The sequence below is a fragment of the Etheostoma cragini genome, chromosome 11 (genome assembly GCF_013103735.1).
Source record: "Etheostoma cragini isolate CJK2018 chromosome 11, CSU_Ecrag_1.0, whole genome shotgun sequence".
Lineage (NCBI taxonomy): Eukaryota > Metazoa > Chordata > Actinopteri > Perciformes > Percidae > Etheostoma > Etheostoma cragini.
In genome coordinates, this window is record NC_048417.1 from 10591639 (window position 1) to 10608169 (window position 16531).

General features: G+C 38.6%; 2 protein-coding genes across 6 annotated transcripts in view; one reads left to right on the plus strand and one right to left on the minus strand.

Annotated features, from left to right (window-relative positions):
- The window catches only part of cmss1 (cms1 ribosomal small subunit homolog), a 38363-nt gene extending 28524 nt beyond the window's left edge, over positions 1–9839 (minus strand). For 2 of the 4 annotated variants that reach the window (XM_034884718.1, XM_034884717.1), the window contains exon 1: positions 9676–9839. In XM_034884718.1, coding sequence (XP_034740609.1) covers positions 9676–9715 — 40 coding nt within the window. In that variant the 5' untranslated portion in view covers positions 9716–9839. Of the gene's footprint in view, positions 1–9671 lie in introns of all 4 variants that reach the window. The other 2 variants (XM_034884716.1, XM_034884715.1) reach the window with 2 other exon arrangements.
- LOC117952426 (filamin A-interacting protein 1-like) overlaps positions 941–16531 on the plus strand; it is a 17743-nt gene continuing 2152 nt past the window's right edge. Inside the window, exons 1-3 of one of the 2 annotated variants that reach the window (XM_034884712.1) lie at positions 941–1111; positions 2512–5075; positions 5152–5397. In XM_034884712.1, the coding sequence (XP_034740603.1) occupies positions 2816–5038 (2223 nt within the window). In that variant the 5' untranslated portion in view covers positions 941–1111; positions 2512–2815 and the 3' untranslated portion in view covers positions 5039–5075; positions 5152–5397. Of the gene's footprint in view, positions 1112–2511; positions 5076–5151; positions 5398–16531 lie in introns of those variants that run through there. The other variant, XM_034884713.1, reaches the window with a different exon arrangement.

Sequence of the window (16531 nt, forward strand, 5' to 3'; positions counted from 1 at the left end):
TAAAAATGCTTGAGAATGTGAAGTTTAAGTGCGTTTTTTAGGCTGCATTGTAAATTCTTGTCTGATGACAACATCACACAAGGGAAATAGCTCTCCTTTAATTGGGGAGTAGATGGGTTTGCTTGACAGAAAAAATACCAATGGAGGTATATTTCCCCCATGAAAGCTGGAACTAGGAGCCATAGTGCCAGTAAGTGCTACGGTAGGATAATGTGCGTCACACACAGGCCTATATGTTTATTTTCTCCTGCAGTGCTGGTGGTACAATCATCAAGCCAGATCAAATATAATTTACTTTCCCATTATGAGTTTTGTCTTGCGTGGTGTGACGGACGAGACTAGCAATGAGAATAATGAGAGTATAAATCTGTCGTCCGTCTCTGCTCCACTGAGCTCATATATTTGACTTGAGTAATACCTTAGGAGAGGGATACAGAAGAAATTGATGCAAGAGAATGATAAATTGTATTTGTTAAAATAAAATTGCAATCCATACCTATAAGTGTGGAAGCAAATGACAGAGAGAGAAAGAGATAGAAAGGCGGTGGTGGAGGGGGAGAGAGAGAGAGAAACAGACATATGGATGTAATTGAGGGCCTATGAACTGATGATGTCATCTCAGTCAGGTTATCAGGCCCCAGGCAAAGCAGCTACAACTCACAAAATATGTCTCTCTTTTTAAAACACATGGGAACACGCAAGCTACAGTTCCTAGGACATACCAAGTTAGGGCTAGCACTAGAAGCATTGTTAACATGTTTGCTCAGGCTAACCCTGCAAGTGAGAGTGTTAGCCTTTTTAGTTTGAATTGTGATTACAGCTTTAGTTTTCTTCCCAACACTCATACACAAATACATTCTGTCCTTCCCATTAGCCTCTTTGGCATGGCTACACAATGACCTCATCTGGAATGCACACACACACAACTTGCTGATGATGTAATGGGCGCCACTGACTGAGACTCAGTGTGCAGAGCACTTCTCATAATGTTTGGTTTTCCGGATGGAATGTCCACATCACTGGGATCTCCGGGAAAGGGAGAGATGAAACACTAGAGACGACTCATTCTCAGAGGATTTTAAAAAGGACAGAGGCCAACGCAAAAGCACAGGTAGGAACAATCAAAAGCCTTGTGAATAGGGGAGGAGAAAAAAAAGATATGTGCATTTAAAAATGTGTCACTCACAAACTTTTTAACTGCAACATGAGTTACAAAGTAGTCTAGTTCTGCATTCAATAGGACATCTTACAATGCCAAGTTGGTAGTAAATAACAAAAGTGCACTTTAAAAAGGTGTCTAAGTGTTTTATTTAAAGACAATAAATTAAGTCTCACTGACTCTTTTACATGAGCTTTTTGAATCACTGACAAGACAATACTTAACTAGAAGTAAGTTTAAAAAACAATCTCAAAGTTAGGCTACCCTGTCTATGTAATAGGGCAAGATACGATCAATATTTAAACCAGCGATCAATTCAATTCAGAACATCTTTGTTAATTTAAACCATCCACATCATAGGTGATATGTCTTAATAGCAAAAGGCAAAAGTACAGATGCTCTAAATGTTAAATTTATAGATCGTGTTCTAACTAAATGTGCTGTGTCATGTTTTACACATTGCATTCGCTGCCTTCAGGATATCACCACAAATTCATACTTATCCACTAACCTCTCCGCATAATACATTTTTAAATGTTAAAAGAAGGCCTTAGGATCCTTTTAATAATTTGGACACATAGCATGCATTTAAACATGTAGACTTCGACCATTAATGCAAGTAGACCAATGTCGGCACCCTGGAAATCTCCATTATGTAACACTAGCAGCAAACAGTCCACAATTATATGACATTGATTACAAATAGTAAAAAAAGAATTGACTTGTGAGAGATCACATTGAAGTCTGCCTCACTTGCAATAACACATGACAAAAATGTACAGTGTGTATTAAATGCATGTGCATATTGCTGGAAGGCATCTGGGGAAATGTGGGGAGTGACAGCACTTGGTAAATGTAGCCAGTGTGTAATTACTTATGGAACAGGGGGGAATTCCTGCCTCTCCTAGCTGGAAATGGGGAGGCATTCAAGGTGCCCAGGAGGAGGGTGATTGAGTGCAGTGATGAGGGTACTCAAGGGTAGAGGAACTTTCTAATTAACAAACACTCCCTGCCAGGGGAACATCTGCCACGATAATCTAAACATCCGACAGGACGCATGCTGCCTGGAGAGAGTGCAAAACTACACGACATATCTACATGTTTTAGGGTTCTCACACAAACACACACACACACACACACACACACACACACGAATATAAAGTATAACTAGCTTCTGTAGAAGTTAGGGAGGAAGAGTAGGGAGGACATTGTGATACACAACTTAGGCTATTATTTGACTAAAGGTTGTGGCCAAGAGGTCCTTGGAAGGCCAAAATAAGAGTCAATTACACAATAAAACCAGGCCACAACATTCAGATTCAGATTTCAGCAGCATTTGTTTTTCTTCACAGACTCAAGCTCCTGATTTTCAAAAGGAAAGAGAACACCAGAAGCTAAAAGGAGTATAAAAGTAAAGAGGAGGTTTCAACTCTAAAAAAGACAAGCAGACCAAGCTGAAGGCTTTTGCACTGCTGGTTGTAAGTGAGCAACAGTGTTTGAGTGAGCTGCTGGAGGACCAGAAGCGTCAAAGAACTGACCGCCATCACTGACAACATCAAGCAGTCGGTCAGTGACGCTTAACCCAGCGCAAAGGAGGAGGATCTCAAATCCCTTCACCATAATCAGGTTTCAATCTTCCACCAAACCCAGAAAACCATGACAGCCCCAAGCATGCTGTCAGAGGTCGAGTTACTGAGGAGAAGGGTCATGGAAATGGAGGGAAAGGACGAGGAGCTGATACGCATGTGGGACCAGTGTCGAGACCTGGACCGCAGACTGGCGAGGGAGACAAGCCACTGTCGTAGTTTGAAAGTTGAAGTGGATAAACTCAATGGCAGAATCAATGAACTGGACAGGATAGAAGAGGCTTTAGTTAAGAGCAAACAAGACTGCAGTATTTTAATAGGCAGCTTGGAGCAAGAGAGAGATGTTAAAAAGATGCTGTATGGTGAGCTTGACACCATGAAAATGAGGGTGAGAGAGCTGGAGGCCATTGAGGGCCAACTGGAAAGGAGTGAGGCGGTGATTAGGCAGGACCTGACCAAGCTCAGGTCACTGACTGTAGCTCTGGTGGAGGACAGAAAGAACATGGCCGAGAGGCTCCAACAGGCTGAGGAAAAACTCAACAAGAAGGAGGGCAAAAGAAATGAGCAAAGCAATTTGGCAACGATAAGAGAAAGACTGAGAGAGGAGAGGCACCAGGCACTGAGGTCCAAGGCAGATTTAGAGGATAGGATTGAGGTCATAGCAAAGGAAAAACATGAGCTCCAAGACAGACTAAAAACAGAAGAGGGGAGGAGCGAAGAGCTACAGAGTAAAATTACCATCATGAGAAAAAGGTTACAAATCTTGGAAAACCGGAAAGAAAAAGAGGAGAAGTACACACAGAGTTCATATCCAAACAACGCTAACCATCAGTGCCAGGCAGAGGATAACAAAGTCAAAGAATTGACCCGGGAGCTAGATAGGTTGCAAAAGAGATTACAAGACAAGGAGGTGTTGGAGGAAGAACTGGTGAAGGTGGAAGAAGACTTTGAGTCCCTGCAAAGGAGGTTCAGAGATGAGCAGAAGAGGTCCCAGGCACTTACAGAAGAGCTAGAAATGGCAAAGAGAGAGCTTTCCAGGTATGAGCAGGCAGAGAAGCAGGAGGTCAACCAGGAACATCTTCTCCTTTGTCGTCTTCAGAAAGAGCAGGTTAAGTCCAGACTATTAGGCAGAGAGGTAGATACCCTGAAGGAGAAACTCCAGAAGCTGATGGGGACTGAGGAATCTATCTGCAGGGTTCAGGCGGATCACTCCACGCTGCAGAGGAAACTGAACCAGCAGGAAGCCAGTAACAGAGAGCTGGCCAGAGAGATGAAGGAACTGAGTAGTGAGCTAGACAGGCAGAGAAAAATCAAGAGTCTTACACCTGGTGCTAACAGACAACGTTTTTCAGATCTCCGTCAGACCGCAAAAGAGGTTCAGACTGAGACAACAGATAGCCTGCCCCTTGACTACAGTGAAAAACTAGATGAAGAAAACGGACAAAATACTGAAATCATAAACAGAAGCTCTCTTGTCAACAACCTTAACAGCTTGAACTGTGAAAATAACAACCTATGCCAATATAGCAGCCACTCAACCAATAGCGTAGATATGCAGCAAACAGTTAATGGAGAGGTGATGATGTTAACACACACACCAGGGCAGCCCTTGCACATTAAAGTAACACCACATCATATACTCAACACAGCCACACTTGAGATAAGCAGCCCCACTGGAGACGCAACTACATCCTACACCAGCACAGCTGTCATTCCAACACGCGGAGCCTCACCTAAACAGAGAATAACCATCATCCAGAACTCAGCTCTGTCCGCGGTTAATACTAAAACCCCTCCTTCAAGCCCTGACCGCACCGTCTCCTCACTTGACAGTACATCAATCTCTCAGGTGTTCAGTCCAAATTCATCACGCTCAGCAACACCCGATCACAGGAACTCCCCCATTCAGATTGTGACAGTCAGGACCTGTTCTCCTGAGCCAACGGAGGCTGCAAATCAGACCATCTTCTGCAAGACGGGGATGCGGCAGAATAGCTGGCAACATCAGAGGTCCAAGAGCACCGACACAGGCCCAAGTATCATCGCCACAGAGGATAACAAGATTCATATCCATGTGGGGAGCCCATATATCCAGTCTCTTAATGGTACTGCCCATAACATCCCACAGCCTGTCGGGCCATACTATATCCGACATGAGCAAAGGACTCAAGTGCTTGCCAACGACTATCATGTCAAAGGTGTTGGCAAGATTACAAGTAGCATCACTATATCCCCGGCTACCTCCTCAGCTTCACAATCCCCAAATATAATAGTGAGTGGCCTTTGTGATTAGGTGAAAATGTGGACAATCTGAACAAACAGTATTATGTTCTTTGACATTCCTGGACTAGACAACTAAAACACCTCACTATCTCAAGAACTCAGTTATTGTTGTATTTTGTAACAATCATGAAATAGATGCTTTGTGGTATTTGTCTTATTAAGAGCCTATATAAACCCTACCCGGTCTAGTTAATGTGTCCTTAGACTTACGGACATGAACAATCCTTTAGAGACTGTATGACGTGTGCATAGTGCCTGTATGAGAGCAAAGTGAAACATTATTGCCACCAAATGTTTGATGTGCTTTTACAATTTTCTGTTTTCTTCATGTTTCTTCTTACTGTTCAATATAAGTGTGTTAATTTTATTGATTCATCATGAATACTTTTGAGAAGAGGTTGGCATCGACACCAGCTAATAGGTTGACAAATAGTTAAAATGCAAAACAGTTGGAATCATGAGTTATATACCTCCAGGGCCAAGTCCACAATGCAAAGCACATCAAGCACAGAAGTAATCATTTGAAATATTTTTTAAATTAACTGAAGAAAGAAAACTACAATTACCGGGAAAAAAAAGGTTTGTGTTTGCCAAGTTTGCTTAACAGTTCACCCACTATCTCAACCACAGCAAAATTCCTCATAACTCTGTGTGCATGTGTGTAGAGCTGCAACGATTAATTGATTAGTTGTCAACTTTTAAATTAAATCGCCAACTATTTTTTTATAAATCAAATTAGTCGGTTTGAGTAATTTTTACAGGCAAAAGTAAAAAAAAAAAAGCCTTTTCTATTCTGAGCAAAAACTATAAAGAAAAAAGGTAAATTGCTATTATCAAAGTCTTACCATGTTTAAAACCGATATTTGATCAAATCCTTTTTTAACTTTTGCATTAATCCATTAACATTCTCTTCTCTAATATACTGACACAAAATGGTTCAAGATGCAAGCAAAGACCAGCAATTAGTAAGCTATTGCTGGTCAGTCTTGTTTTGTTAGCCACTTATGTTGCTACAGCTGGCAAAGCATTCTGCACAGGTCGCCTCGTGCCAGCTTAGCCTCCTAATGCAGAAAAATGAAACAGTTTGTTTCATGGCTGTGCTGATTTGCCTTCTTTATAAACATTTCCTGTTTTCTTTATCAAATTTTCCCTGTTTGTAAAATGCATGTGGGATGTGGAAATACACCCGAGTCAAAACTGGTTAGTGGTCTGAGTGTCACTTAAATGCTAATCACACACACACACACACACACACACACACACACACACACACACACACACACACACACACACACACATTGTTGTTGTAAAAAATGTCTGCTTAATCTTTAAATGATCAAACTGCTCTGTAAGGCACAAAGGTAAAGGAGACATGAGACCTATCCAGAATACTAAAAGGTAAAATGGATATGATTGCCAATTATAATGGGAAATAAAAAAGATTTAGCACATTTATAAGCAGTACACATAATTGTATCTGTAGTGTATCCACCTTCCAAAATAACCCTCATTCATGAGGCAATGGGATAACTTTTCAAAGTTGTAAAAGCATCCTAAGAAACAATTAACAGGAACCAATTCATTAATAATTTTGAATTGTTGAGTATTATCTATTCTCAACTGTATGCTACATATCCTCTTTGTTTGAATCATCAATTAGGCCTACATAATATTGTCTCAGCAAAGCACTTGAATTAATCTTTTTTTTTTTTTAAATGTGCTCTATAAATAAACAGCTTGACAATTATCTGTATTTAGGTGAGCCAAGTTAATCAGTTAATACATTGAGACTAGTATCAACCTTAATGACAGCATTCATGGTTTCCACACTGACATCACCGGTGTGCAAGGTGGAAACGAGATGGAGCATTTGATGGCACTTAGGTCAGATCGGAGCGTGCCAGAGCTTTCAGGCCTCAAGCAAATCTTAAGTGTGTGTCTTTAGCCACAAAACACATCACCTTAAAAGTCATACTGCTTATCTCGTCATTCCTAAGACTTCAAAGTCAGTCCCATGCTCTAACAGGATTCAATTCTCTTATTACGTCTTGTCAATTTTGAGTCTGTCTCACAGCTTTTTCTGTCAAGCAGCTGATTGATACAAATAAGAAGGACATGATGTCCGTCAGGGTAAAAGGGCCAACTTAGAAAAACATAAGAGCTGCAGAAATCTCCCAATATAAAGAGTCCACGGAACTATGTAATATTGGTGTTTTATATGAATTTGACAAAATGGGAAAATGCATAGTGATCAAAGCTCATTACACCATTGTGTTGTTGGTCAAAAATTCTATAATAATATTTCAGTATACATAATAATTAAAGTGGTCTGAGAGGAAACTTTACTTCTGCACCTCATCCTTGGCTCTATTCAGGCTTTAGTATATTTAATGTTAGCGGGAGACTTTGACCAATCCTAGGTTTTTTCAGAGATGGAGAGCATTCCTATTTGCTGTTCCTAAGGGCCACACTGGAAAATGAGAATCACATTAAAAAAAAGGGCCAGACATAGTTTGACATGCTATTTCATGAAAAACATCAAAAAAAGGGCCTAGAACACTGAAAAAAGCACCAAAATGTATTGTGAACCTATACTGAACTGCGGGGCGGATCAATATCTGCAAGAGGCCGGATTTGGCCCTCGGGCCTCAAGTTTGACACATGTGGCTTAAATGTATGTTTACTACAGCCAAAATATCAGGGCTGCAACTAAGTCAGGGCTTAACATTTGAATAAAAGACTTTATTGTAATCAATTTATATACAATACATACAGGAATGAAATAGTGTATAAAAGTAGCCCAGTTTCTTGTCATATTGACATAGGAGCAGGTACTTTGCAGTTGGCAGAGCTGGTCTGCTGGGGTTAGTCATTAGTCTAGCAGTAAATGCCCCTGTATGAAGCCAGCGCATGGCCACTCATCTGATGGAAGGGCCAAGACAGAGCTGCAGGAAGAGGTATTACTTCAAATTTATTTTTCTTAGTCTACCTTCTGCAGCTAGGACATGTTACAAATGTTCTCTTGTATTAAAAGAAAGTATTACCACACACAAATCAAATATCTGTCAATTTGCTCCCCTGTAAAAAGGTAAACAGCTGCGAGGCCAACCATTTATTTAATAGGTAATCTACGAACATCTTACCATCATTAAAACTGGGAACTTGTAAAGCACTGTAACTAGTCAATGGAGTTTAATTGAGGAATAATGGAAGAAAAAAATGAAGTGAAACTTCATTGCATGTTAAGTATATGGATTAATGTGGTCGGGGCTAATAAGGGTAAATAAAAATGATTGCTAAAACATGTTCTATTAATCATGCCATCTATTTAACAGAATGTGTGAATTTGTATCACTTTCGTCTTCTACATTAAAGTGCACAAATACTGAGCTTGGTGAGTATTGTTTTTGCGTGTGTGTTTGTGTCAATGTTGGAAGAAGTATTTTGACGCTATAGTGTCGCTCTGTAAAAATACTAGAACAAAAGGTTCTGCATTCAAAATTAACATCTTGACTGACCTAATAAGAGTATTTAGTTATATTAAATAGTTTAAGTATTTAGTAATAAAAGTTCTGAAAATATCCAAAGTAAAGGTACCCCTGTCATTTTTGATTTTAACAATATCATATAGGCATACAACAATATGATGTGATTATTATTACTGTAACATCACCTTTACCTTTAACTACCAAACTTAACACATTACTTGATAAATCAACCCTTAGTCATTTTACAAACATGGTTTCTGTGTTAAATTGTTTTCTGAAAAATGAAACTAAAGCTGTCAAGTAAATATAATGAAGTAAAAAGTACAACATTTCCCTGTGAAATGTGGTGGAGTAGAAGTGTAAGTAGTTCAAAATGGTAAAACTCAAGTAAAGTAAAAGTAGCCTACATTAAGATTGTAAGTACAGTACTGTGTGTATGCAAGTGAGAGATAGAGAAAAATATGTCCGCTAAATATGAACATTTCTTTTTAAAACTACCTAAAATACACTTTAACATATTTTGTTCGGCAACGCAGCAGCACTGCTGTCCAAAGCAATCAGGCCAGTAACGTTCATCCTTAAAGTGCAGGACTGCCCTCTATTGGTATGCAGAGTGCATGAAGCTATGCCAGGAATAGCCGCAGGGAGCTTTCTCTTGATGTAAGAAGATGAGGATGAATAAATGCAATATGTCATGTATGGAAGAGAAATAGCTGTGAAGTTCAAGGGAAGGTAACTTACAGGGCATGGCAGACAACGTTAGAGCAACATTAACGTTACCATTGCTACTCCATTTCTGTCATGAGCCATACACAGACACACGTGTTTACACACCTTCTCTACCAACGTTAACATTTACTGTCTTAACAATACACAGGTAAGCTAGCTAGCTATACAATAACATGCTCCAACTCTGTGTGTTACACTTAACACTGACATTATCTATGGTAACAGACGTTAACGGTTCACAGAATGAAGCTAAAGTTAACAGCATTGCGGGCTAGCTAACATTAGCTTACAGTTAACAATTGACGTTTCTCAATACAGCTAGCTACAAGCTAAAGTCAATAGCTCGCTTGTCAAGATACACCAAAATGTCCCGGACCACACGTTTCAGAAACAAACAAGACACTAAAGTTAAGCAATATACTGGAATTACCCTCGTGCGTCCACCACTCGTCACCCAAGTCGTCTCCCATTTTCCTCAAGCTAGAAGTCTGTCCAATCCAAATCTACCGCTAGAGCATTCTATGGGGTGTGTTCAAAAGCAGCACGTTTAAAACTGTACTGTGTGGTTTAAAACGTCAACCAAACGGGACACCATGCGGACTTAACAAACATTGTACATGTGTCATGGGTTTGTCCATGTACAACTTTATAAGAACATAACGTTACCTTAGTTTTTGTGGTAAGTAACTCCACATTTCCATCTTACTCTAACATTTACTGTAGACCTATTTGAATTGTCACATTATTTTGTTTTCTGATAAGCTAGAACGTGAGTGCAATTTCCTCTCTTTTAACTGGTCTATTATGTCATTTTGAGCCCTTTGCCCTCATTGCATTCACATCATCAGGCTAATATCTTATTTAAATAAATACCAGGTCAACTTTAATAAAAGTTTGAACAAAAAAAACTGTAATAATAAGCAGTATGGTTCCTACTCAAACACTCATATGGTGACAAAGCTGCAAATGTCTTTTTATCTTCATCATGAAGATTTGGGTTGGTATTGCCAAAGCTGCTCCGTGGTTGCTTTGAAAAAAACAAAAGAAAACAACTCTGTATATGTGTTTTCTTAATAAATAAACGAAAGCTGGGGGCCTAGGAAATATTCTTTCTAAATCGGCTTTGACAAAACCACAGACTGTTCATATTTATTATTTACAGTCTAAATTCAAAACATGTCAATTTAGCAAAACTGTTGACTGGGCACCTTTATGTGAATTATCTATTAACTGTTTGGGCCACAGACACAGTTGCAAAAATTCAAAATATTTACGAAGGCTTATTAGGTGCATACATCTATAATAGCTTACACAAAGTCAAATATAACATATGTTAACTGTTACATTATCAACAGATAGGGAGACAATGTCTAAGCTTTCCTTTCAGGCATTGAGAGCACTTTAAGCCATACATGCAGTGTTTGCCTATGCATATGTCTTCTGCTCTTTGTCTGTATTTAAAAAAACAAACAAACAAAAGTTTAAATTATTCACATCTTTCTTGTTTTACTTTCTGGTTCAGTTGGAAGCCCCACTGTATTTGATGTTGAAAGAAATGAGGACATCTTTTAGGAGAGGGTAATTTACTTTAAAGACAATTTTGATGCTCCATGAGTTTCCTTTTTGCCAATATAGTTGCCTTGAAATGACTGAGCTATATACATGACTGGTCAATAATTCTAGTTTTGCATGTTTAAACCCCCCCCCATACCATAAAACCTTTTTTTGGAAATTAAGAGGAATAAAGGCTCAGCCTTTGGCTTCAGTTACGTTTGTTCTCTCTGACACTTATTAGATGCCAAATAAAGGATATCTATAATTACATTTAGTTTATAAAACTCAAATGTTAACCTTTTAACATATGACATGCAATTATAGTATACACCCTCATTATTTATCTTAAGGCAAAGTTTCCATAGAGGAGGAGAGCAGTGACCTAATGTTCTGAGTGTTTCTACGTAATGTACATTACAAAACACATCTTTACATCATCTGTGTTTATGACTTGGGAAGGGTGGTCTTATTTTCCAAAACACATAGAAGAAAGGAAAGAGAAGACAAAAGAGGAGGAGGAGGCGGAGGACGTGTTTGGAATAGTGCCCTCTTTTCTGCAGCTGTAGCGGAGAGGAGGGATAGGTCCTCTGGGAATAATTGCATGCTTTTTTGTGTTTCTGTCGGAATAGCACATTTCTGGCTAGTAGAGGCTATGAGATGTTTGATTAAAGCTCTGCAAAAAAAAAAGAACAGACTGATTACTGGGGGAAATTATAAAGGCTATTCTGTATAACCCTGAAAATGGGGACAGTAAACAAATCAAGAAAGAGAAGGGAAGGATGCAGTCTACACATTGTGCTGAGGGCTGCCAACTTTCACGGGAGACAATGGGCTCTAAATGGCAGCTTTGTATGTAATTAAGCATCATTCCTGTAAAACACAGGCCTCTTCTTCATTTGTCATTCTCTCTGTTCTTCATTTGGCTGCATTACTTGGAACTATATGCTGTAGCGAATCACAATCTTTTCCTCTTGACCCCAGGGGAACATGCTAAACTTTAAAGTAAGCTTTTATCTGCCAACCTGTATGTGCAAGAGAAAGTGCACTTTAAAAAGGGCCCACTGCACAGGGGGGGAATTCGATCTTAAAATCTTCAAAATTCTCTCAAAAAACATTTTTTTAACATGAAAAGATTGGAAATTATTCTTTGGGACCTTTCGAGGACCTTTTGAGGAGTTTGTAGTAGAAGACTGCTATGGGTTGCTTTTTTTTTGTTGGGAAGTAGAATATGGAAGATATCTACAGTATGTTTTCAAAGTTTGACATTTTGGGAAAAACATAGTTTGCTTTCTTCTTTTTTTTTAAATAATATGTTTATTACATATTCTGATATAAACACAGAAAAGAAACACTAAAACAACATGGCCACAAAAAAGAAAAAATCTTCAGCAACCTGTCATGTGATGTAGCCTACACTCTACCTACCTATCCCTACCTTAAATTATGAGAGTATAACTGGGAAGACATGGGATCTAAGTATATGTACATATACCCACATACACATTAACACACTTACTTAAGGAAATACTCAGACCCATTACATTACTGACAGTGATGTAGCAAATACATATCTGGAAAGAAAGAAGAGTAAGAAAGAAAATAATAACCAACCATCCAACCCAAACACATTTTGCTTTCTTGACAAAAGTTAAATTAGAAGTTCAAAACCATAACTTGTTATTTTACACTTCCGTTTTTGTATTCTATACTGTATATACTACAGCACCTACTGAGGATTTTGTGACTAGCTATTTCCCCTGTTTCTTTTTTCTTTTTTATGCTAAGCTAAATAAAAAAATAAAAAAGCCACTACCTGCAGCTTCAAATGTAACAGACAGCTTTTGAGAGTGGTATTGATCTTCACATTGAGGATGAAAGTATTACAGTTAGAGTAATGATGTAGCAGCACAAGGCAAAGAAATTAACATGCAAAGAGATCTAAAGTAAGGCAAGGAAGTCTAGTAAGTTGTGAGAATGCGGAAAAAGAGTGATAGAGAGGATGAGCATCATTGTAATTAAAGGCGGACAGCTGTCTCCTTGGGCCTCTGTGATTGCACACCGTGGAGCATTGGTGTTAATGTGTTTATTTTGTGGAAAGCAGCGGTTACTCTGTTGTCTCATTTTAATGACCACAATAGCATGTTTTATTTTTGGTTTCCATTCTCTTCTTATTACTGTTTTTTTTTTTTTTTTTTTTTCGCTGTACGTGGAGCTAAAGAAGAGACTAATTATGGCTTTAAAAAAAATCCATTGCTGATTACTACACTTACACAATAGCATCTATTTTCTACCTACAGTATTCTCATGTCATCCATTTCTACTGTGATAGAAGTACACCTCTTATTCGGTTTTGATCTTTTGTATTTGCTAGCTTTCGCTGCACTGAGATCATCTGCCTTTTTTTCTTTCCAAACCAGCTAACAAATAGTTGAGGGGCTGAGAACATGAGATGAAGGCTACATGAATTAGATTATTTTACTACCTGCCTAATTGTGGTATAACCTTGTATAGTGGTCAACAATCCAAGGATAATAAAGTATGTATATTTACTAAAATAGCCCTCTCAATTTTAATGAGGCTTGGAAAAACAAATTGATGATTTAAATGAATTTAAAATGAAACACAGTAACTGTCACGTTGATATGCCACAGCCAGAACTGGGGGTTAGCAAGCTAGTTGGCGGCTTGACAGCAAGTATGTGACCAAATGCAAATAAACAGGAAGTGACCTTGAGCTTTCCAAAACTTCACCACACATAACTTCCCATGCAGGTCTCCAAGTTACAACTGTATTCATGAGCATCTGGCTGAGCCTGACCTGCATGGAGATGTGCTGCATTCTAAACAGTATCCGCAAACATTTATTTGTTGCTGTTTCTTTCTGATGTTTTGGTTTTCAAGGCTAAAAGACATTTAATATCAAAGATATTAAAAGCACATTGACTAAAAATGTATTATGCATACTTTATAGTAGTGCTTGGCAATGTATCAACAATATGTCATTATTGATATACTGTATGAAACTAGATATTGTCTTAAATTTGGGGTTTTGTAATATAACAAGTGTTTTCTTTTCCTGGTTTTAAAGGCTAAATTACAGTAAAGTGGTGTAATTTTCTGAACTTAACAGACTAACTAGCTGTGTAATTATATACTCAGTCATTGTATCAACACTATTGGTAATTATTTAACAAAAATACCCTTGTGTAAATGTTTTTTTGAAATCACAAATCACAACCCTACAATATTAATGTATTTGGTCAAAAATGTCATATTTGATTTTTTTTCCACATCGCCCCGCTCTGATTTACATATATTGGAATTAGTATTAATTAATTAATTCTAGTATTACAACATCCATATAATATATTTTGATATGATAGTAGACTTTTTCCTCTAAGCATCAATGTGTTGTCATGTGTATACGGCACAGGCATAATGTGTTTGTGGCTGCAGATGAGATTAACATGGTTTCCCATAGATGTGTGAGGGGGTTAGAGGTAGGAAAGAAGGTATCTCAGAGCAGGCAACGTTATGGCAAAGGTCCCAGTTGCTGTCAACCTTAGCAACTGTCTAACCACATGGGTCAGGCTGCTCCTGATGGAAGTTTTAAGGCCACACACGGCATAGTGTGCTGAATAAGAAACGACAGCTTAGAGGTTACATCAGGACACGTTGTCTGGTCGAATCTTCAAGTTATGTCCTGGCTTTTCCAAACACCATAGGGTCAGTTTTATTTGAGTTCCGCTCCTTTTCAAACATATGAAGCCAACACTGATTCAATTTTTGTCACCTGTTTCTGTAGACGAGATGTTGCTGGTGTGACCAAGTATAAGCACAGACTTTGAAAAACACTTAGCAGGTTGAGGTTTAACTGGCAGGGACTGCATATGTTAAGCAGTTGGTAGCTAAACCTGGTATAATTGGTGTTATCAAATGTAACCTTAATTCTCAAAAGATCAGACATTTGAATGCCAAATTTGCCTTCTCATTCAATCTTTTTGTTTCCAGGAGACGGATCAGAATAGAAGTTCCCATGTGTGAGTCCTTTGAATGTATGGACACAGCTTGTTGATGCTGCAGACAACAGAGAAGTGTGGGCAGAGTGACATGACATTGTGTCCCCTCTCTATTTATGGTAAGTGACGAAAGTGGTTGTTGCTAGCTGTAGAAGTGACAGCATTAAAGGGCGGTGAGCCCCCCCACACAGCTGGGAGCTTAGTGACACGTACACATTTCGCCTCAACACGTACATAACCGAAGGGACACAGAGACACAAAACAAGGTGAGAGGAGATTTCTGGGTAATGCACCTGTCAAATAGGACCTTGCTGCCTGTGTGCAGTTATGTGACCCAGCAGAGGTACGCCAGGACAGTTGGAAAATGAACAAACACCTGTAAATGAGATGTGACTTCCAGCATACAGGCTGCTTATGAATTGGCTACTTTCTGTATCTGCAGAATAGTTTAATGTAAAGTTATACTCCCATCCTCACATCTGAAACCACACACCTAAACATTGTCTGATATCATTTATGATTCCTGCTGCAGTGCAACAAAATCCTGAATGACATTAAAATTATGACTATGATAAACTCGCAAAACCATCATTATTAATCACAATTTCTGAAGACAGTAATCAATTGTCACCCAGTAAACAAGGCCATGGTCTTACAGTTATTTGGATCTTGTGAGTTGTTGCTGAAAATAACCTTAATAAATCTTTGAATTGTGGGGCGCCTGTATGGCTCCCCTGGTTGACCATGTACCTCGTGTACTAAGGCTCAGTCATTGTTGCGGTGGCAGTGGGTTCGGTTCTGACCTCCTGCCCTCTGCTGAATGTCATTCCCCCTTTCTCTCCTCTTTCACATCTTCAGCTGTCCTGTAAAATAAAGGCCTACAATGCCCAAAAACTAATGTTAAAGTGTATATATATTTATATCACACACACAGTAGTGCTCATAAGTTTAGGAACCCAAGCTAAAGTTGACTAAAGGAGGAATTAAAAAAAAATCATGTATTGGAAATTGATCTTGATGCTTTAATTTAAAAAAAGGGAAAATCCAACCTTTAAGGACAACAGTTTTCTTCGTGAATGAATAACGTTTCATAAGTATACCCATCCCTATGTTAAATTCCCATGGACGCAGGCAGATTTTTATTTTTAAAGGCAAGTTATTTCATGGATCAGGATACTATGCATCCTAATAAATTTCTCTTGGCCTTTGGAATTAAAATAACCCCCCATCATCATATACCCTTCACCATGCCCAGATATTGGCAGTTTTTTTTTCTCCATAAGATAATTTCTTAATGCAGATCAAAACAGCTACTAGGCCAACTGAAATTAAACCAATCTCTAGGCATAGTGAAGGATATGTGATGATGTGGGGTTATTTTAATTCCAAAGGCCAAGGGAACTTTATCAGGATGCATAGTATCATGGATCCATGAAATAACTGGCCTTTAAAAATAAAGATCTGCCTGCCTCCATGGGAATAGAACATAAGGGTGTGTATAATTATGCCCCCTGTATTTTAAGGAAGAACATTTAATTATTTACAATACATTATTCATTCACAAAGAAAAAAAAGTGTCCTTAAAGGCGTCCTTTTAAATTAACGCATTGAGATCAATTCCAGAAGATGGTTTTTTTATTCCTGTGTGTGTGTGTGTGTGTGTGTGTGTGTGTGTGTGTGTGTGTGTGTGTGTGTGTGTGTGTGTGTGTGTGTG